Source organism: Stenella coeruleoalba (genome assembly GCF_951394435.1).
Source record: "Stenella coeruleoalba genome assembly, chromosome: 8".
Taxonomy (NCBI): domain Eukaryota; kingdom Metazoa; phylum Chordata; class Mammalia; order Artiodactyla; family Delphinidae; genus Stenella; species Stenella coeruleoalba.
Window position 1 is genome coordinate 11,074,416 of NC_137154.1, and position 20,770 is coordinate 11,095,185.

The 20,770-nt window shown below is 48.5% G+C and overlaps 2 protein-coding genes across 2 annotated transcripts in view; one reads left to right on the forward strand and one right to left on the reverse strand.

Annotated features, from left to right (window-relative positions):
- MPEG1 (macrophage expressed 1) overlaps positions 1-2,145 on the forward strand; it is a 4,011-nt gene extending 1,866 nt beyond the window's left edge. Inside the window, exon 1 of the mRNA XM_079930059.1 lies at positions 1-2,145. This exon is cut by the window's left edge and continues 1,866 nt beyond it. Coding sequence (XP_079786185.1) covers positions 1-572 — 572 coding nt within the window. The 3' untranslated portion in view covers positions 573-2,145.
- Positions 2,146-2,991: 846 nt separating this feature from the next.
- Positions 2,992-20,770, reverse strand: part of DTX4 (deltex E3 ubiquitin ligase 4) — a 33,575-nt gene continuing 15,796 nt past the window's right edge. The window contains exons 4-9 of the mRNA XM_079930060.1: positions 20,286-20,447; positions 18,188-18,249; positions 17,115-17,267; positions 14,837-14,998; positions 9,908-9,997; positions 2,992-6,772 (exon numbers count right to left, since the gene is read on the reverse strand). Of these exons, the coding sequence (XP_079786186.1) occupies positions 6,539-6,772; positions 9,908-9,997; positions 14,837-14,998; positions 17,115-17,267; positions 18,188-18,249; positions 20,286-20,447 (863 nt within the window). The 3' untranslated portion in view covers positions 2,992-6,538. The remainder of the gene's footprint in view (positions 6,773-9,907; positions 9,998-14,836; positions 14,999-17,114; positions 17,268-18,187; positions 18,250-20,285; positions 20,448-20,770) is intronic.

The following is a 20,770-nucleotide window of genomic DNA, read 5'->3' on the forward strand; positions in this document are numbered from 1 at the left end:
TTGGCGGGTTCTTTAGCTGTGCAGTCGGGAACCCCTTGGTGGATTCTGTCATGGACAAAGATTTAGGGGCACCTTCTCTAAAAAAGTGTCCGGGGGGTTTCAGCCAACACCTAGCCCTCATCAGTGACGGGTGCCAAGTGTCTTACTGCGTCAAAGCCGGGCTTTTTACAGGAGGGTCTCTGCCTCCCGTCAGGCTCCCACCTTACACCAAACCACCCCTCATGAGTCAGGCTGCCACCAACACTGTCCTAGTGACTAATCTTGAGACTGCAAGCTCCTGGATTAAAGATTCCCAGACCCACCAGTGGAGGCTCGGGGAGCCTCTCGAGCTCCGCAGGGCCATGAAGGTCATCCATGGGGATGGTAGTGGTCTGTCTGGAGGGGCGGCAGCTGGGGTCACACTGGGGATCACCACCGTCCTGGCAGCTGTCATTGCCCTGGCCATCTACGGCACCCGGAAGTACAAGAAGAGGGGATACCAGGCGGTCCAAGACGAGAGGCAGAGTTTGGTTACAGACACGGCTGTGCATGGAGATGCCCTTGACCAAGAACAGGTGCAGAGTCCAGCCTAGGCTCTCCCAGGAAACTATTTCTCTCGTCTCCGGCCAGAGCTTCAAACATGTCTTTCATTTTTTCTTTCCACTTCTGCTTTCCTAAGTATTGATGTGGTAAATGCAACAAAAGGCAGGTATAACTTTGGGACTTTCTTAGGTCTTTGGGCCAGAAAATGAATAGAGCTACGTGGACAAAGTTGTGGGAGAAGTTGGAGAACAGTTGTGACTTTTTAAGCAAAGGTCCTCCTGGAGCCTAAAACACTAGGGAGGTGTCTTTTCTCTACCTGCGTCAGTAAGTATCTTCACCTGAATGCCCATGTGTAAAAAGAGAGGAGGGAGAATGTTGATATTTGAATCTGAAGACGCGTTTAATCTGAGGTCAGCCATGGTTTCCAATTCATGAGCTCTAAGAATTTATGCCTTTACGTGTTACCCTCCCACTATTTTGTGTTTTTAAAAAGCTGTCTGGATTTCATACTCCTGGAGGCGGACAGAGCCCCCAGAAGACACAGGAGGTCCTGCTTGACTATTGCTTTTCAGCTTTGAGGGCTCTGAATTGATGAACTGTGTCATCTCCTCTGGGTCCTCTCAACATCATCTGAACCGAGAGATGGTGCCTATACTAGGCCCACTTTCTCCACCTTCACCACAGTTAAGACTTACTGAGACCAGGCCACTCTTGGACTTCAGACTAGGGTCATAAAGTCCTCAGAAAACATTTTAACATATAAACTTCTATTAAGAGGGAGAAGGGATGGTTTGGAGACCAGGAGTGAGTGAAGAAAGGGTAAAAACTAGAAAAGATTCTGGTGCTCATGGGAAATTGAAATTCTTACCCACAGCCAACTACTTGGTTTTGTCCTCTTAGCTCATCATAAATGGGCAAAGAAAGGAGCCGCAGGTTTGGATAGATCAAGCATTACCATCTCATTTTCTGTTACCAAGGTACAATCCCTTTCTCTTCCATGGATGGCCATCCCCCCTTCAGGTCGTCCCCATCACATGCACACACACCCTCAAACACACACACACCACATTCCAACAAGAAGTCTGCATTCTTCTGGGGGTGGGAGACAAGAAAAACACAAGAAAGTCAAAGTAAGCCCATACCTAAGTATCACTTCATCCCTAAAACCTAAACAGAGTAAAAATTACCAATTAGGTACCCTACCCTTATTTTTTTTTTTTTCCAGCAGAAAGCGGGTTGACATGATCAAATCAATTCTTTTAAATGAAACGAAAAAGCCATCCAACGTCATTTGTGACACATTTATTTCAGTTCCAGGCTGACTTCCCTGGGTCATGTAGCATGATACACGATTGTTACTTGGAAGTTGGGGCTTTGCCCAATTTTAAAAACAGTGTCACCTAATTGTAATTATTAGGGTGAATCTGTTAATATTCTTCTGCAACATTTTTTATAGTTACATATTTCTTCACCAAATCAAATGTCATTGCTGAGTTATCTTTTATGAAGGATAATTTGTCCTCATTAACATTCACAGTCAAGAGTTTAGGCTTATATTAGGTCCTTCTTCTGAGTAGCCTGAAGCATCCCAGACTGTGGGGAGATGGGAGGGGGCGTCACACATTCACCTCTCACTGTGCTACAGGGAAGTGATTCACAGAATTTGAGTCATGCTCTCAGCCAGAGACATGGATTTCTACAACCTCTCTACCAAACCCCTGCTTCTTAAGCATTAAAATGTTCTCCTTAAGCTCTGGGTGTTTTGTGGGTATGTTTCAGCCAAGCTAACCACTTTCCTGCCAATACTGACTTCCCCGTGAATTCTTTGAAGATTACTGAGTCAGAGAGACCAAGTATAGCTAAAGCCTCCCAGACTTTTTTTTTTTTAAAGAAGATGTTGGGGGTAGGAGTTTATTCATTAATTTATTTATTTTTGCTGTGTTGCGTCTTTCGTTTCTGTGCGAGGGCTTTCTCTAATTGTGGCAAGCGGGGGCCACTCTTCATCGCGGTGCGCGGGCCTCTCGCTATCGAGGCCTCTCTTGTTGCGGAGCACAGGCTCCAGACGCGCAGGCTCAGTAGTTGTGGCTCACGGGCCTCATTGCTCCGCGGCATGTGGGATCTTCCCAGACCAGGGCTCGAACCCGTGTCCCCTGCATTAGCAGGCAGCTATATTTCTAACAACGTTGCACATAAATGTGCACCCAAATGTGTACTTAAGGAATACTCTGTTCGACTGTTCATCCACAGGAAATCAGAATGAGGGAGTCTGTGGCTTAGTCATCAATTCACTTTACAAATCAGAACCTCCATGCGGGGTTCACAGGCTCCGCTTTCCGAATCCTGCTTTCCTGACCGGCTAGCTCAGGCTGGCATCTGTGGAAACACTAACCACACTCCACAGACTATCAGAAATAGAGACACATTTGGGTGACAAAGGCGGTTTTGCAATTGCATTTTATTTTTGTGATCTCATTAGTATCGAGATGATCAATACTAAACATGTATTTGAAAAACAACAGTCTGTTAACTATTGAAACATACATGATATTGTAGTCAGGTGAAGGGAACTTTAAGAAGCAAACGTTCATGGCTTTTAAGACGGTCTTTCCCCCTCAGTTTCACTTACGTACTTCCCCTGTCACATGGTCTGTTCCTTTAGAGGAACAAGAAATCAAGCTAGGTAACTTGGTCAAACGTGTGGGTAGAAAAGATGTGAAAAAATTAGAAAAAAGGACTCTCCCGTTCAGTGGAAGGGCTTGTGGTTGCTTACGGACTGAGGGAGGTCACCCCAATGCCTCACAGGTCGGTGTACTGGTCTACAGAAAGCAGGTTGACGGCAATTTTGTGGTTGTTCATTTACCATTTATTGTTCTGCACATACACCTCATGAGCACCAGGTGGCGATGTCCTCTCACAGAGCAACACCAAGGACGTCAAAAGACGCTGGTTTCAAACAATGATTTGCGACAGGACATTCACCTGCCCTCTCCCAGACCCACCTTCTCCCCACTCCCCATCAGTGTCAGTGGCCACAAACAAGGAAAGAGGACAGGGTCCTTTCTTGTACCACGCGAGACCTTCCCCTAATCCTCTCACGCCCACAATAGTGCAATACCAGGACGAGCACTTTTGACCAAGTATAAAACCACAGAGAAGTCCAAGCTTTACAAATGGGGGACGAAAACACAAAGGCACACACAACTACAGATACACAATTCATCTTTTAAGGGATGAGCATATAACAAGGTTTGTCTCCAGTCCCACGTGTCATCCCTGGAGACTCAGGAAGGGAGAAACTAGGCTGCTGGTGCTAAGACCATGAAAGGAAAGGCATGAAATTCCCTGCACGGGGCAGGTAACACAGCAGGGCTTCCGCTGGGAGAACTTCCTGTGTCAAAGGGATGGACGCACAGGGCCTCTGCTGGAGGGGGTTCTCACCGAACCCGAGACTGTACCTTTCCAGGTTGGCACAAGAGAGAGGGCAAAGGAATGCCTCCCGCCTTGCCTGACACAGTGTTAGAAAGGAAGTTGAAGATTCCTTCTTCTGAGAAGATCCCACAAATAGAGCAGCATGAGGATGAGGTAGTCCCTACTGTGCATCCTTAGAGAGCAAGAGACACGGGGCGCCGATACTATCAGTGCCCTAGGGGGGAAGGCTTGAAGGTACGAAGATGGACTCTCAAAGGGGTATTGCCCCTGGCACACTGCCTGCCTTACACGTTCCCTGCATCCTCTTTCTGCTCCTGGCCGCCCCCTTCTCCACCCACACCTTCTTCTTCCTGATCCAGGGAAATCAATCTCTCCCCACGGCCCTCTGCCGGTTGTCAAAGCCTTCTTCTTTCTTTCCCGTCTCCTACTGCACAGCTCGATCTACCCGCTGACGCTCGGTCTGTTTCCTCATCCCCTGTGGGTGAGGAACCCAAGGGATACTTGACAAGGGTGCTGACTGAAGGTAGGGGTGGTACGAGGCGTATAACGTGGCTCATCTCTGGCACGGCGTAGCCTTAGCCTGGCAAAGGGCATGGACGTGACATCAAAAGCTGCAGGGATGTCTCTTCCGTTGAGTTCAGATGTTTCCTTCCCCACTGTGGCAGGAAACTGCCCCATGGTGCGGTGAACTCAGGCCCTGGTCTGCTGGTGAGATAAATGACGGATGAGAGACACTGGAACTCAGCCAGCAGGAGCCATTCCTCCTGTCAGAGCTCCCTCTGCTGGAGCCGATGCACACCCCTATAGCCATTTGGAAAAGGAGGGGAGCGTGACCCAGAAGCTGGGTGACACCCAGGTGAGCCCACTGGCCACCCGACAGTCAAAACGCCTGCAGGCGTTTGGAGCAAGCAGCTCGGAGCCCGCTCTCAGAAAAGCTTGGCTTCTGCTTCTAACTTAAATACCAGTTTTGAAGGTTCTTCCGTTTCCACCTTTCTAGCATCGAAAACCTTCCACATACTATGAAATATATATGCATATATATACGTCAAATCCCCAAACGTGAGGTATATAAAATCAAATTAGAATCCAGAGGAACTTCCCCCAAACACGTAGTTCAAAGAACCCACTTTCAAAGGGAGGGTGGGGTTTCCCTTCTTGGTCCCCCTTCTCTCCTCCCTGACACACAATCCCTTCCTTAACGGGAGCTGAAGGGAATGTCAGGGAGGGGCTAGACAGGGTCTTGGGACACAACCCAGACGCAGGTTGGACCGGACCCTAACGTGGCCCCAATCCTGCTGGGAATGGGCTAGGGTCTCCCTCACGCTCTGGGTCATCCTGTAATCGACGAGGGAGGTGAGGGGCCCAGCACCACCTCCGGGCTCTGGTTAGCAATGTGCACGGAGACAGAGTGAAGCCCTTGTCGTCTGGCTCAGATCTCATCTTGAAAGAGACATACAAAGGGGTCAGTCCAGCCCTCACCTTACACATCTTCCCAAGCATAGTTCTGTCTTCTTCTGGGTCCAAGTTTCCTAGGGGATGGGCTGGCAAAGGGTGAAGCAAGTCAAGGGCTGTTTCATCCCCATCAGAATGGGGGTTTGACATCTTGCAAAACAGAGTGTGAGAACACGACGGGACCCTCCACCAACCTGGCCCAGCAGTGCACACACGCGCACACACGCACGTGCACATACACATACATGCACGCACACAGATGGCACAGAGCCCAGCCTGGGCTCCACTCACAGTGACTGGATGAAACTCATGGAATCTTTGAGCCGGTCTGGCATGAGTTGGGAAGAAGGCTATGGGCTCCTCTCCCTGAGGACTGTTCAGATGCTAAGCTGGATGCAGGCTTGGATCCGATCAGAGAGGGGCCGGAGACATCGTGGGATGCGGCCCCAGAGAGGAACCCCAGAGCCTATCCATCTGGATGCCTCTTTGGACGGGTCAAAGGTGGGAGGAGGAGGGAGGGCCCAGAGAAGCCAGGGCGATGATGAGAGCTGAGCCTGCTCCCGGGAGCCTGTGCCACCCTGACCCTCTTGGCGAGACGTGCTTCCTTGCTGTACACCGAGGCACGGATTTCTGACGTCACAGCAGTTTCACGGTTCACCACTTTGCCCCCCAGTCTCGCACAGTGAGAGCCCCTCACCTCCAGCGGAGGAGAGAAAAGCAGAAACTCCGCTCTCGAAGCAGAGTGGAGGCAGCAAGAAACCGGCTGAGGCATGAACCTCCGGCTTCACAAGGCCAGGATAAGGAGTGCCCATACCCTAAGCGTGCTGCCCGAGCCCCCTGCTTAAGGGGGTGAGGGGGGTCCCTGCCTACCCAGCACCGAAAACTCCATGGGAACAGACTGAGGATGGCCCTCATCCCACGTCCCCTTTGCGTTGGATGAGGTTTGTGGATGACACCAACCACCTTATTCATTCTGACTGCTCCCCCCAGCCTGGGGCTGGGAGGGATGCGGGGTGGAGGCAGGACAGGAGGGGAGACAGGGAGTTGGGAGGGCATGGCGCCAACTTCCACCTTGACTCTCCCCACTTCCTGACCTGTGGTCCCATGGCCTCTCCCACCCCAAAGCCCCTCCAGTTCAGTCCTTCTCCTGGGCAGTACTGTCCTCAGAAATGCCCTGGGCAGCCAGTTCAGCCAGCACGTTATCCAGGTAATTGGCATCTGGGTAGCCGTGGCCAGTGAGATTAGAGCCAAACTCTGTCTTGTGATGGACCTCATTCCAGATGACGGTATCTGACTCGCCTGTGGTGCTGGACGTACCGATGGCAAAGATGAGACGGCGATCCCAGGCCACAAGCAGCAGCTTCAGGACCTAAGAGAAAAGGCAGGAGATCAGAGTCGGGCATTCAGTGGTGGTCAAAGACTATCCCTTGGGAAGTGGAGAGTCCTCCCAAAGGTCCTAGCCCCTCCTGCATCGTGATACCCTAAGTAGCACAGTGAATAGAAAGGGATTTGCAAATGGAGTCAGGGACCTGCAGGTTAAGTCTCGACTCTGTCGTTGACTAACTGTGTGACCGTGGACAAGTTACATCACCTCTCTGAACTTTCATTTCCTTACTTATAAAACGGCAATGGTACACTTTACCCCAGAAGGCTGTGCGCAACTTAGGGAGTACTATGTGAAAAGCACTTTCACAGTAGTGCTTGGCACACCTACTCAACAAATGCTAGGTGCGAGCATCATAGCTGCATTTTAAAAGCTGGGATCTAGGCATCCAAGGCACTTACGATCTGAGATCTTCTGAGCTATGCCCTCCCCCACCGCCATCACCACCACCTGAATGTGGTATTAATTGATCCACAGCTAAAGTTGTGGAATATCTCTCCAGGGACATGGTGGAAGCGTTTTGACTTCTTCCAGGCTATTTCATATTTATTTTCTCATCTGATCCTCACAGCCACCCTTTGAGGCAGGTCTGGCAGGTACTAATATTATCTCTGTTTTATAGGTGAGGCTCAGAGAGGTGTTAGGGCTTGCAGAATGTTCTAATTCAGCTGCATTAGAAAAATCTTTGTTAAGATGAATGCCTGACACCCTGACCAGCATGAGGAAGGCACCCGATTAAAATGCACTGGGTTCAAAACTGAATGACTATAACCACGGTGCGAGCTGGAGGTGGGGAATCTTAATAGTAATAAAAGTAGCAGGCTCTGAAACTAAGAGTTACCATTTCCTGAGTGTTTACTTACTAATGCCAGGCACTGGGTCATGTAATGGTTATAATAATTGGCCAAGACAGGATACTCATTATCCCTTCTCTGCAGAAGAGGAAACAGGCTCAGAAGACAAAAGATTTGCCTTGATCACAGCTAGAAAGTGCCAGAGGGGGCCTTGGCTTCAGGACTGCTTGACTTTCCCATCCCTGCTCTCAGTCATGTCTCTGTTGACTCTCAGGTGGGGGTCAGTATAGATTTCACGGAGGAGGCTGCTTCTGAGCTGATCTCAGAGAGAGGGGAGGATGTGAGGTATATTAATAGAGTAGGACGTAGAGACACTGGAAACACATATCATCCAAGGCATGGATAATTGAGATTGCTGCCACCACGCTGGGCATGTTACAAACGCGACCTTCATTTAATTCTTACAACATCCTGTCCATACAGCTAGAAGTGATCACCATTCTTTTATAGATTAAGTCAACTTCACGTCAGTTCCCACAGCTGGTAAACGGCAGAACTAGGATTTGAACCCAGGCTCGTCTGGCTCCAAAGCCCACGCTCTTATTACTTTGCTCTGCAAAGGAGCCCAAGGTTAGCATCTGGGAACGGCAGACAGGAGGGATAAGGGTGAGGAATTGGTGATAGGGGACCCACACTGTAGTAGGTCTTGTATATTAAGCAGAGAAGATTGTCCTTGTGAAGAAGGAAGGGAAAGCCATCCTAACAATTTTGTATTGTTTTCTCTCGCTTTATTTCAGTTAAGCAAGGAGAGTGATGCCAGAAACTGTGTTTCAGGATTACTATTCTGGTGACAGATAACTAGGTTGGCGGTGGCAGGATTAGAAAAGGATGCACGCGGTTTGGAGGGCAGTGCAGGGAGAAATGTGTGGTTCAGGGCCAGAGTCCGAGATGTTCATGTGTCCAGTTTGGTCCCAGGGATGCAGGGTATGTCATTAACATGAAGAGGGAGGCCTGGCAGAGGAGCAGCTCTCGGCAAGAGGATTCTAATTTTGACGGCAGGACTTGATGGTGGAGACGTTTAGCCAGCTTTAGCCAGCAGTTGGAGCTGTAGATCTCGAGCGTAGAGACGTGGCTGTTCAGGGCGAACAGGTATCAGGACTGGCCCTGCCTCCTAATCTGGGGACACTGAACTGGGCACCTCTTCAGGATGATATGATTCTCTTACGGTCCTGAACTATCTGATTCTTCCCCTCTGAGAGACTATAGCCACACTCTTTGCCAAGGGGCCTCCCTGTAGGCAGGGCACCAGCTCCTTGTCTGGCTTGTCCGTGACTTGCTGGGGCCTATGAAAGGTGAGTGGGAGTAACAAGCTTCCAGGAGCAGCTTTAATGGGATTGTACACTCCTGCTTGGATTCTCTCTTGGGAATCTGCCTCATTCCACGGGAAGGGGATGGACCACGGAAGGGCTGCTCCTTTGACCTGGATTCCAAAACAGGAAGCCACATGGAGCAGATGAAAGCTGACCCACAGCAGCAACTGAGACACAGCCACTAACATGCAAAGTACATGAGAAATAAACAGTGGTTGAAGGAAGCCACTGAGATTTAGGGGTTGTTTGTTACGCGGCGTGACCTAGAGAAAGCTAACAAAGGCACACCTCTTGTTCAATAAATCAACGGTTCTTTTCACTTTTGAGATCAGGGAATGTTTTGAAAATCCAATGATTTTCTGGCCTTATCCACAGGAAAATGAACATGAGATTTTAATTCTAATTTTAGAGTTCATAGAACCGCCGAGGCCTCACCGGGAGTCACTAAGAATCCAGAAACCCAGTGATTTTTCCCTCTACTCTTTTGGGGAAAATCAAAGTATTCATTAAAAAATAAATAAGCAAATAAAATTCCACAAATTAAGATCCCTGCCCCAGAGCAGTGCTTCTCAATCTTTAATATGCTGTCAGATCGCTTGGGATCTTGTTAAAATGAAGTATGTCCTAAGGTTCTGCATTTATATCAAACTCTTAGGTCTTGTCACTGGTGTTGGTCCCAGGATCTGCCATTAGACAGCAAAGCTCTAGAGGAAGGATCCTAAAATAGAGGAATTATTGCCAGTAAAATCCAGGAGAGGAAAAAGCCAAAAGCCCAGGCCCCACCACCCTGCAAAAATAAAATTCTAAACATATCCATCCTACCTCTAGTTGACTTGACTACGACTTTGCTATGTGGGCATCTAGAGTTACAAGAGACCCAGTTCTGTTTAGGGAGCAAACTTGAGGCCCTAAGAGACAAGAAATTTCCCCAGCCCTTCGCTGAAACCTGCTCTCACCTTTCTCCCCTTCTCGCTGTCTGGAAGGTAACAGTGTCGTGGGAAGCCACGGGCGCTGAAACTTTTCCCAGGATTTGGGTGTTCTGGCCCCTGAAAGCAAAAAAAAAAGAGAGCAAAGAGCATTTTTCAGAATCTTTTGGATGCAGGGGATGCAGGCTGTGATTGATTCAAATAATGATGAATACTAATGGCCGCAGAGTCTAGACAGAGAACAGACCCAAACAGCGGTGGGAGTAGCGGTTTAACACATACTCGGGTCCTCGGACCTGGCTCTGGACCCAGAGCTGCTGCCTCCCAGCTGTGTTAGCTGGAGCTGCTCTTCCTCGGGGTGTTAATTCCCCACCCCTTAACTAAGGAAGATGTGGGACCCTTATGAATGTTAAGGCGCACGTTCAGAGCTCAGCAGCTGTTTATCACCCTCATCATCATCTATTCTGGCTCTTTTGTTTTACAAAAGAGGAACACTGCAGCCCCAGAGGTTAAATGACTTCCGTTATGGTAATGGTTTTGCCAAATCGTAAGCCCAGGTTTCCTGAAGCATACTCTGGGCTTTTTTAACCTCTAAACTACTCAGGATAACATAAGTGCCTGTGAGATTTGAGCCAAGAGCCGTGCGATCAGAATCATCTGAATGATTCTTGGGGATTTTCTCCTTTGTCCTCATGGGTTTTGGTTTGTTGTCTTATTTAACAATATACGTTGGTATATTCACGCCTAAAAATCTTCTGACATTGCAACTGTCATCATCCAATACCCCTATTAAGCAAGCGGTCTCAAGCCACCAGGTGGGAAAGAAACGGAAGCAGAAGTTAGCCAAAAACAAGGCTTCCTAATCAGGGTTCAGATTGGTCTACAGGTCCCTTTGAGAAGCTCATGAAAAATGAGGGATTTTCTCCCAGTAACAATGCACATATTTTCCCCCTACACACAATGTTTGTCTATAATTTCTGAGCACCCCTGGCCCCCCTCAGAGTCTGTGAAACCCTGTTTTAAAATCCCTTCTAGATGAAGCCGATATAATATTGATAATTCCACACAGCTCCTGGTACAAGCTCTCACACCGTAGATCAGTAACCGTATCCTGGCTGAACAAACGAATGAGCGAGTGAATGCAGGAATGAATGAATGAGTGACAAAACTTCAAGAAAACACAGATTTTCCATTTTCTCTTACTATGGACGACAGTTCCAAAATGATTTAAAAATTATGGGATTAAAACAATCTTTTCTAATAGCGTGTTCAGGATCAGGCATGATTTTGCAAACTGAACAGCATGACGAGTACAGTGGAGTCTCAGAGAAGGGAACGATCACAGAAAACGGAAAGAGGCAACAGTGTCTTCTGGGAGACGCGGGACTTGAAGGTTCTGAATTTGACATTCTTATGAAATCACATTTACAACATTCCCACGGCCACGGCTGTTTCTAAGCCAGGCTGGACAACTGATGGTCGATTCTCACCACGGTTCTGCCCGCTCCTCTCCCGCCCGGGACTTGCCTGTTATGCGGCCAACACAGACGCCTGCTTGGCCAGCCCAGCAAGGCTGTGTGCTCCCCGCACGGCGCTAAGCTCAGCAGTCACGACTCTGCCTTGGTCCCGCTCAGAGTTTCTCCCCCAGAGAATCATCGTCTGCAGTGAAGGCAGAGCTTACAGGGCCTCACTCCTCATGAAAGCCCAAGCTGTGTGGCCCCTGGGGTCTCCAGGAAGGGACTTTGCCCTGAGGGTTCTCCTACCGACTCTCACGGGTGGTCTACGGAACGGCTGCAAGGACAGTGCACGGATGCATTTCCTTTGACACAAGCTTGGGTTTTCCTAGGGAAGCCATGGCACCTCCAGAGGCAGCAGGCGGGCACCTCTACACCCTAGTGCAGGCTCCCCGTTCTTTGGTCCTGGAGTCCGGGAACAAGGAACATCCTCCAAAGTGGGTGCCCCACCCCAACTTTGCCCACGTCAGTCTGTCCTACTTCCCCCCGAGGCCATTGGCTGTTTCTCGGGACTCCCGTACTCTCATTCTTGGCCCTATTATACCCTCCCTGGCAGTCCTAGAATCAACCCAGAAGTCTCACTTGCCCTCACATCCAACCATATCTCCCTGGTCCCGGCCCCTCCCTTTTTCATGACTGGAAGCTAAATTATCGCAGTGGTCTCCTAATTGGTCTGTCAGGTCACCCCCGACTCTTTTGCCAGACTGGCCTTCCTAAAGCAGCTTCCCAATCACACGACTTTCCATAATCCTAACCAACGCCCAACCACCTTGAGGGACGCCCCGCCACCAGCCTGTCAAGGAGAACCCACAGCCTTCACCCTGGTGTTGAAGGCCTCCTGACCTGGCCACAGTCCCCCTTCTCTGCCCGCTCTCTCACATCCTCCTTACTCCCTCCTCCTGTCGCCTACTTCGGCAAATCTTAACCCAAATTAAACTCTTCCTTATGGGCCTTCCACACCCCCTTTTTCTCTCCTTTGGCAACTCTGTTGTGTCCTCCAACTAAAAACACTCTCCTCCATTTCTTCATGTCTTTCCTCTGCTACTGCCCCCAGAAAGTCTCCTCCAACCCTCCCAGACGGACAGACGTAGGCCCTGTTCCTTACCCTGACATGTAAGATACTCATTAATGGTGGAGACCAGGTACTGAGCACCTTGGTTCTGTACCCTGGACCACAATATGCACATATAAACATTATCACCCATCTTTACAAAACCCCCGCACGTTAGCTTCCCGGATGTGCAGATAAAGCAACAGGGCTCAGGAAGGTCAAGTGGTCAAGGTCCCAAAATCACCAGCTCAGGAGGAATCAGCCAGGAATTGGAAGCCAGGTCCTGTCAGACTTTGAAGCCCTGTGTTGTCTGTCCGTCCTTCTTCCCAAAGCTTGTATCAGTGGTGCACATCAGTGTTTACTCTATAGTTTAGTGATGTGTATTTATTTCTGCCTGACTGGTTGATACGTCCTTCAAAGAAGAACCATGTTTTTGAATTCAATTTTTTACAGGCTATTACATCTCCCTGTTTTATTTCTTCCTTATGTCACTAGAAGGGGGACTTCAGGGAAGCAAGGACTGTGTCTGTTTTGCTCACCATTCTTTCTCTAGCATCTAGAACACGTCTGGTCCCCTGTCCACACTCAAATATGTGTTAAACAAAAGACAAAATGGAGGAAGGCAAGGAGGAAGGAGGAAAGGAAGCTAAACTGATAAATATTTGTTAAACAAATGAATCCAGTGAACACCCTAAACATCTAGAAAAAGCTTCAACGTGTGAAGGAAGGGACACGTTTGTGTTTACTGCCAGGAAAATTGTTCAATTTGTTCCTTAGGGCTGTCTTTTGAAGAATCACAAGAAATGTCCACAAAAGTCAAGGATTATCTATCAAATTACAAACGCAAATACCATTTGACAAAGAAAAAAAAAATCCACTTCTAGAAAATTATTCTACAGATATACTCACATGCGTGCAGGGTTATTCATGACGGCATTTTGTTGTAGCAAAAGATTGGAAACAATCCATGTGCCCATCAAATGGAGATGGCTGAATATAAATTATGGTACATTTATACAAGGGATGATTATGCAAAGCTAAGAAAGAATGTGGAAGTTCTCTCTATACTGACATGGAAAGATCTACAGACTATATTGTTCATTGAAAATGCAGGGTGCGTCCACGTCCTGGCTATGGTAAATAGTGTTGCAATGAACATTGTGGTACATGTGGGAAGCAGCAACATAGCACAGGGAGATCAGCTCAGTGCTTCCACGACCTAGAGGGGTGGGCTGGGGAGGATGGGAGGGAGGCTCAAGAGGGAGGGGACATAGGGACATGTGTACGCATACGGCTGATTCACTTTGTTGTACGACAGAAACTAGCACAGCATTGTGAAGCAGTTATACTCCAATAAAGATCTATAAAAAAAAGAAAGAGAGTGCAGGGTGCAGAGCAATTTGTCTGATATGTCACCCTTTGTGTGAAGATGGGAGGAGTGGATGAAATCTTTGTCACAAATGCACAAAGAACCCTGAAAGGATACATAAGAAAGTGAGAACAGTGGCAGAGAGTCGGGGAGGGTGAGACTGGGTAGACGGGGGACCAGAGTGGGAAGGAGACTTTTCATAGCATAACATTGTCTTAGCAGCTCTGGCTGCTATAAGAAAATAACATAAACTGGGTGGTTTGTAAACAACAGAAATTCATTTTTCACAGTTCTAGAGTCTGGAAAGTTCCAGATCAAGGTGTCGGCCGATTCAGTGTCTGGTGAGACAACACCACATAAATTGCTCTGTTTCACAGGTTCACAGCTGGAGAGGAATTGGCCTCAGAATGAATTCTACCTTGAGTCTCACCCTATCTAATGTAGATGATATTTAGATAAGACTTTGGACTGAAACTTTAAAGTGGGTGCTGGAATGTGTTAAGACTTGGGGGCTATTGGGATGGAATGAATGTATTTTGTGTGCAGGAAGGCCGTGAATTTGGGGAAGCCACGGGTGGAGAGCTGTAGACTGAAAGTCTGGGTCCCCCTCCATAAATTATTATGTTGAAATCTAATCCCCAATGTGATGGTATTAGGAGGTGTGTGGGGTCCCTTGGTGGGTGATTAGGTTATGAAGGTGAAGCCATCACGAATGGGATCAGTATCCTTATAAAAGAGACGCCAGAGAGGTTGCTCGTCCCTTCTGCCACGTGAGGACACAGTAAGAAGACGGTGTACAAACCCGGAGGCGGGCTGCCACCAGACACTGAATCTGCTGGCATCTCAACCTTGAACTTCTCAGCCTCCGGAACAGTGAGAAATAAAGTTCTGTTGTTTAAAAGTCATCCAGTCTGTGGGTTTTTTTGTTTGTTTGTTACAGTAGCTTGAATGGACTGAAGACAAACATTTACCTGCAAACATTTGAACTTTAAATGATAAAAGCCAGTGGCTCAGGGTGGGCTCACCTGAATGCCAGGGGGGATGCTGTAGATGATTCGGATGGTCTTGCAGTCTGGGTGGCCAGGCAGAGAGTGGGGAATGAGGTGGTACTCCATCTTCCCTGGAGGCTGGGTACCTGTCTTCACCCCATAAATGGTCTTACAGGTTGGACACTGCAAACTCCCGTCCTGAAGAGACAAGGTCAGAATAGGAAACAGTTTTAGTAATGACCTTCCCACCCAACCCCAAAAGGTACCAGAGATAAAGGGTTGGGGTCGGGGGCAAAATGCACCCAAATGAGTAACAGACCTGAGTTGCCCCGCTGCTTGGCCACTGAGGCCATTGAAAGCTGAAGCTTTCTCCAAAATAAGAGGAGGAAACTTCCACACCAACCCCATGCTCCACGCTAAGGGACATGTAAGAGAGACCCCATCCTTCATAAGGAGACCGGGCTTTGCCCTGCATCTCAGGACTCTGATGGGGGGATGGTGGGGGACTCTGGGTACAGTGACGTGAGGGGTCGTGGTTTCACAGCGGGACCTGGTGACGTGTCTTCTGGAAGGATAGGAGGAGAGCTTGGGAGAGAGCCTGGACAGTAAATCCTGTTCCCAGCTTGCAAAAAGAAAGGGAGTGAGGAGAAGGAAAGCGTGGGCAGGAAACAACATGTGTACAAAGTGCTGTCACACAGAGGGGACCAGAGCTCTCCAGGACATCCAGATCTCCTTGGGGAAGACTGGGATCCTCTGCGGGGCTATTTAAGGACGTTTCCATTCAAACTCTACTCATTTAAAGGGACAGTTTGTATTCAGGGCAATGGAAGTTACTCCGTGTGATCAAAGGATGGGAATCCAAGGCCAGGGTCCCACTCTCTGTTCTGGCCTTAACTTGCTTCGTGACCTTGGATGAATCACTCCATCCAATAAATTCTCTCTGGGCCTTTTCACCCCGCTTCTCTGTAAAGAAGATAAAAACTGCGTGCTTCAAAGTATTAGTGCAAAAGAGAATAAAGGATAGTGTCTTCAACATTTTTGAAGCACCACGGAAATAAACGCAAGAGTCCTAGATTATTCTTGAATACAGTTATCAAAAAAGGGAATACATCTTCTAAGAAACCTCTTTAAACCCAAAATAACCTCTTCAAGTGCCAAATCCCGATGAAACCTTTTGTCTTAGGGTCAGGAAATTGGGCAAGGGATACAGACACACGTGGTTCACGAATAATTGAGCTCTCTGAGACAGAGAGAGATCCCAAGATCAGCCCTTCGGGAATTTCAACCACAGGGCTATATTAGGATGAAGGGAAAAAACATACACCCATAATACAAAGGAGATACTACTAATTTGAATAACAATGCTAACAGCACCCTATAAAGTAGGGATTGTTTTATCTCCATTTTCCAGACGGAAAATGAAATGTCCGGGAGGTTGAAAATCTTGCCCAAGGCCATTTGGCCACTGAGCCAGGGTTTGAGCTTAGGTCTGCTGCCTTTACTCTTTTCCCACAGCAAGAGAAGTACAGAGCAGCCTCTGAGAGTCAAACATTTTTTTGGATGAATAAGCGGTTGGAGGATATCACAAAAATCTCAGACTCTGAGGCAATCCAAGCTGGGCCTGGAGAAATGAGTAGAATTCAAATTCATGCAGATGGGGAATGAAGGTTCTTCCAGGCACGGGAGAGAACGTGAGAAAACTCAATGGCTTAGGCATTGTAAGCAGAGAGTCATCATCTGAGGACACTCCCATATTCCTGGAAACCGGCTCTCTTGGACAAGACAAGCATCACGGACAGCCTTCCCCTCCTCGAACTAGGACCCTAAGGGACTTCCAGTTATACCTTGATAAAATCTTCAGTGCTTTTGAAGGGGCGGTGAAAGGTGTTTTGAAATTGTCCACCGAAAATGAATTGTAACTGAAAATCACTAGCCCTGGGAGAAGGAAGGGTGATGGGAAATCCATCCATGCCAGTATGACTGGATACTAACCCCTGGCCCATCATCATGGACCACTCCCCCCCCGGGACTCTCAGGGACAGAAGTTTACACCTTTCAGACCACCACTCAGTGTGGATACAGGGGGAGAATCCGGTAGCATAGACCAAAAGGAAGGTAAAGAGAGATTTTACCAACATCATAATTTCGTGGAAAACTGATCCTGCTGAGAACAACCAAGTTCATCGCTCCTGCTGCCCTGGGATGCCTTTGAGACTCCCCAAACCACCTGCGTGCCACTCCAATACGGCCTCCATGCTCTCGCAGCCCAGGGCCCCCGTGGGAGGTGGCAGCAGCCCCACGGGCTGGCACTAACCTTGTTGCCGTTGTTGTACATGGCGACCAGGCAGTAGATGTGGTAGATGTGGCCGCATCTGGACAGCTTACCCACTAGGTCAGGCTTGACCGTCGGCTGTGGCCCCTTGTAGCCTGAGGGGGCTGTGAGGCGCTCCATACAGATGGTGCAGTCCTGGGGGTGGGAGGGGACAGAGGAAAGAGGACATCAGCTCTCAATCAGCCTAGGAGGCCTAAGCGTCTCCAAGGTGGTTCCCGCGTGACCTCAGAAGTCAGGTGAGCTCTTTCTTCTCCTCTTCTAGAAAGCCCACAAACCAGGGTAAACATGCCTTTGGGAATCTAAATAGAATTCTGCCCTGCTCTGCACCACAGAGAAATTCCTGAAATGATTCCTGGCGGTGGTACGTGTTCATTTGGGCTGGCCCACAGAATGATAACCTCCTTGGGGGCTGTGACTGACCGTCCTTCCTTGGTATCCTTCAGTGGCTTGTGGCGGAAATCAATGCTTGCTGACTCACCGACAAGCTTTACTTAAATGGAACATCTGTAAAGGGATTGTATTTGGAGCGTCCTGGAGAGGCTGCTGTTTAAGTAAGTCTACAGCAGGATTTCTCAACCTTGGCACCCTTGACATTCGGGGCCAGATCATTCTTCGCTGTGGGTGCTGTCCTGGGCCTTCCTGGGCATTGTAGGGAGTTTAGCAGCAACCTTGGCCTTTGTCTACTAGACACTATCAGCATCCCCTCTCCCCTCCAGTCACATAAAATCACCTCTGGTTGAGAACTGCTGGGACATCAAGCCCCCTTTTAAAGTCAGTGCCCATAGCTTATCATACTGCCTTTCTTAAATGCAGACTCTCATGTTAAGGCAGTTTAGAATCAGTCAGCAGTTTGCTGAATGGGGAGGTGGGAGAGGTTAAGCTGCAGCTATCGCTCAGGACCGTGAACCTGGGAGCCTGGGCGTCCGCTCTGACCAGCTCTGCACCAGTCAGGACTTAGAAAGCAGCTCCTGCCGCATCCTGTGGAAAACTCCAGCAGAGGAGATGCTTGTGGGTGACGGAGAAGGTGAGCCCCGCCCTGTCTCCCCTGCAGTCACCTCGTCTGGTGGATGCCGGACTTTCTGCAGATACTTCTTCAGCACCTCTTCTGGGGTTTTACCTGTGGGGACAAGATATTCAGTGGGCCACCAAGACAAGCTGGATGTGCCAGAGAGAGGGGAGTTGTTAGCCAGGCTCAAAGCAGAAAAGGCAAGCAATTCATTGTGCAATTGGATTTAAGAACTGAAAGGGAACAGAGTGGTAGAAGATGGAGGGAGGTGGTCTGAGGAGGTGGGAGGTGTTCACATCCGCCTTTATCTCCTTAGGTCACTTCCCTGACAGCCCCCTGCCTAATTTCAACAAACCCACTTTTTAACTGACAGAGGTTGAGTGGGTTTCTCTTCCACATCATCGAAGAGACTAGACCCACCCAAACGATGCAATGAGATGACAAATGAAAGCACTCTGCATTGCAGCTCTATTTACAATAGCCCAGAGATGGAAACAACCTAAGTGTCCATCATGGGATGAATGGATAAAGATGTGGCACATATATACAACAGAATATTACTCAGCCATAAAAAGAAACGAAATTGAGTTATTTGTAGTGAGGTGGATGGACCTAGAGTCTGTCCTACAGAGTGAAGTAAGTCAGAAAGAGAAAGACAAATACCGTATGCTAACACATATATATGGAATCTAAAAAAAAATGTCATGAAGAACCTAGGGGTAAGACAGGAATAAAGACACAGACCTACTAGAGAACGGACTTGAGGATATGGGGAGGGGGAAGGGTAAGCTGTGACAAAGCGAGAGAGAGGCATGGACATATATACACTACCAAACGTAAGGTAGATGATGGCATGATCACTGCCAGCAGAGGTAGCCCAGCAGTAGGGAAAGGGTGATGCTCTGGGAAGCAATTACCTGAAAGGTGCATTGATTCTGGAATTTTGGGGAGAGGAGGAACTGGACCCCTAAGGCTAGACAGCCTAGCCTAAAGGCAGGGAATGGGATGATACGGACTCACAAAGAGGCATAGAAATCTGTAAAAAGGGTCAGTGCCTCCCTGGGTGACCTTCTTAACGTCTCTAAGATTCTGTTTTCTCACCTAGGAAATGGGCAAGAGCAACCGCTAGCACGTACTGAGAGCGATGCTTTGACAATTAAATGAGCTAACGGGTGTACAGTTCTTTGGCACTTTACCTGCTAAGAGTCTGATATATGCTATTAATAATAACAGGAAGAGTGGGAAAGTGCAAAATCCTGCCGTTTCCTATGAGACTGCAAGCAAGGCAATCAAGTTTATTTAAGCAGAGAGCTTTTGATAGACTGGAAAAGTAGGACAAGGGTTTGAGGAAGTGGATCCTGCAACATTCAAAAGCTGGGATGCAGGTCCTTCCTTCCCACCGCCCTGCTTCTCTTAGAAGAATCAAGCTTCTATTAACTGAAAGCCTAGTGCTTGCCGGGCTAAGTCACAATATACATGTGATCCCACTGAAACTTCATAACAAGTTTGCAAGGTGGGGACTTAGGGGTGACGGTGAAATCATTTAACAACCAATACCAGAGACTAGAGAGACCAGCCACAGAGCTGAAGTGGGGTCCTTGGGGCCCTGATAAGCACAGGTATTTGACCTCCTAGTTGTAGGATGTGAAAAGGGAGAATGGAGCTCCTAAAGGGGGATTTGAGGGGCCAGAGCACCTGGAGTCTACAGAGGGACACAAGACAGTGGTTACTTCCCTAGTGACATGGGTACATTACAGGACATACCTGCTGGGTACCGGTTGTGCCCCTTGTAAAGGTGAGAAAAGAAGAGACTGGGGTCACAAGACTGCAAGGGACAAAGTTGGGATATGAGTCAAGTCTGTTTGGGTTCCAGTGTCAAAGCGATCTTTCTCTCTAATGTATCGCTATTTTATCTGTGTCCGCATCCTATTTTATATTTCTCAAGGTGTCGCCATCTGAGCCATACCTCACCCACTTTGATGTAATCATCAGAACAGGTACTAGGTAGGCCCATTTAGCAGATGCAGAAATTAAGGCACAGAGGGGGAAGGCATGGGTGTGACCCTCAGTGGTGGAGGCAGAGCCAGGGCTGGGAGCCATGTCTGTGACCTCCCCGCCAGGACCCCTTTCGATAAAGAGGCCGATACCTTTCTTGGCTTGTTTCTTGGTGGTCTTGCGGCTTGTGTTGGAAACCCCTGGAATGGACTTTATTTCACTCTTGCTGACGGGGGGTGGGTGGAGGGCCAGCTTTGGTGGCCTGGTGAGACACACAGGCAGCCCTGCCGCACTCATGAGGATCCCAGTGATTCCTGGAAGGGCAAGAGCATGAAAGAAGGACTGGAGAGTCAGCCCCCTCCCCCCCCCCCCCCCAGTAACCTCCTCGCCTCCTTTCCACCAGCATTCTCATAACTCATGGATTCTCTACGTAGCCTCTGCTTTTCTCGGAAACGTATCCATTCCCTCATTTTCAACAGCAAGCTTTGCTTTTCACGATCAATTCTGCCCAAACTCTTCCTGCCCGTCCAACCCAACTCCTCACATCCTCATTTGTCTTAATCAACATCTGAATTCTCTCTCTTTTTACAAATGCTCACTATACCTATTTCATTGCTTTTGTTTTTCTACCTTCAGC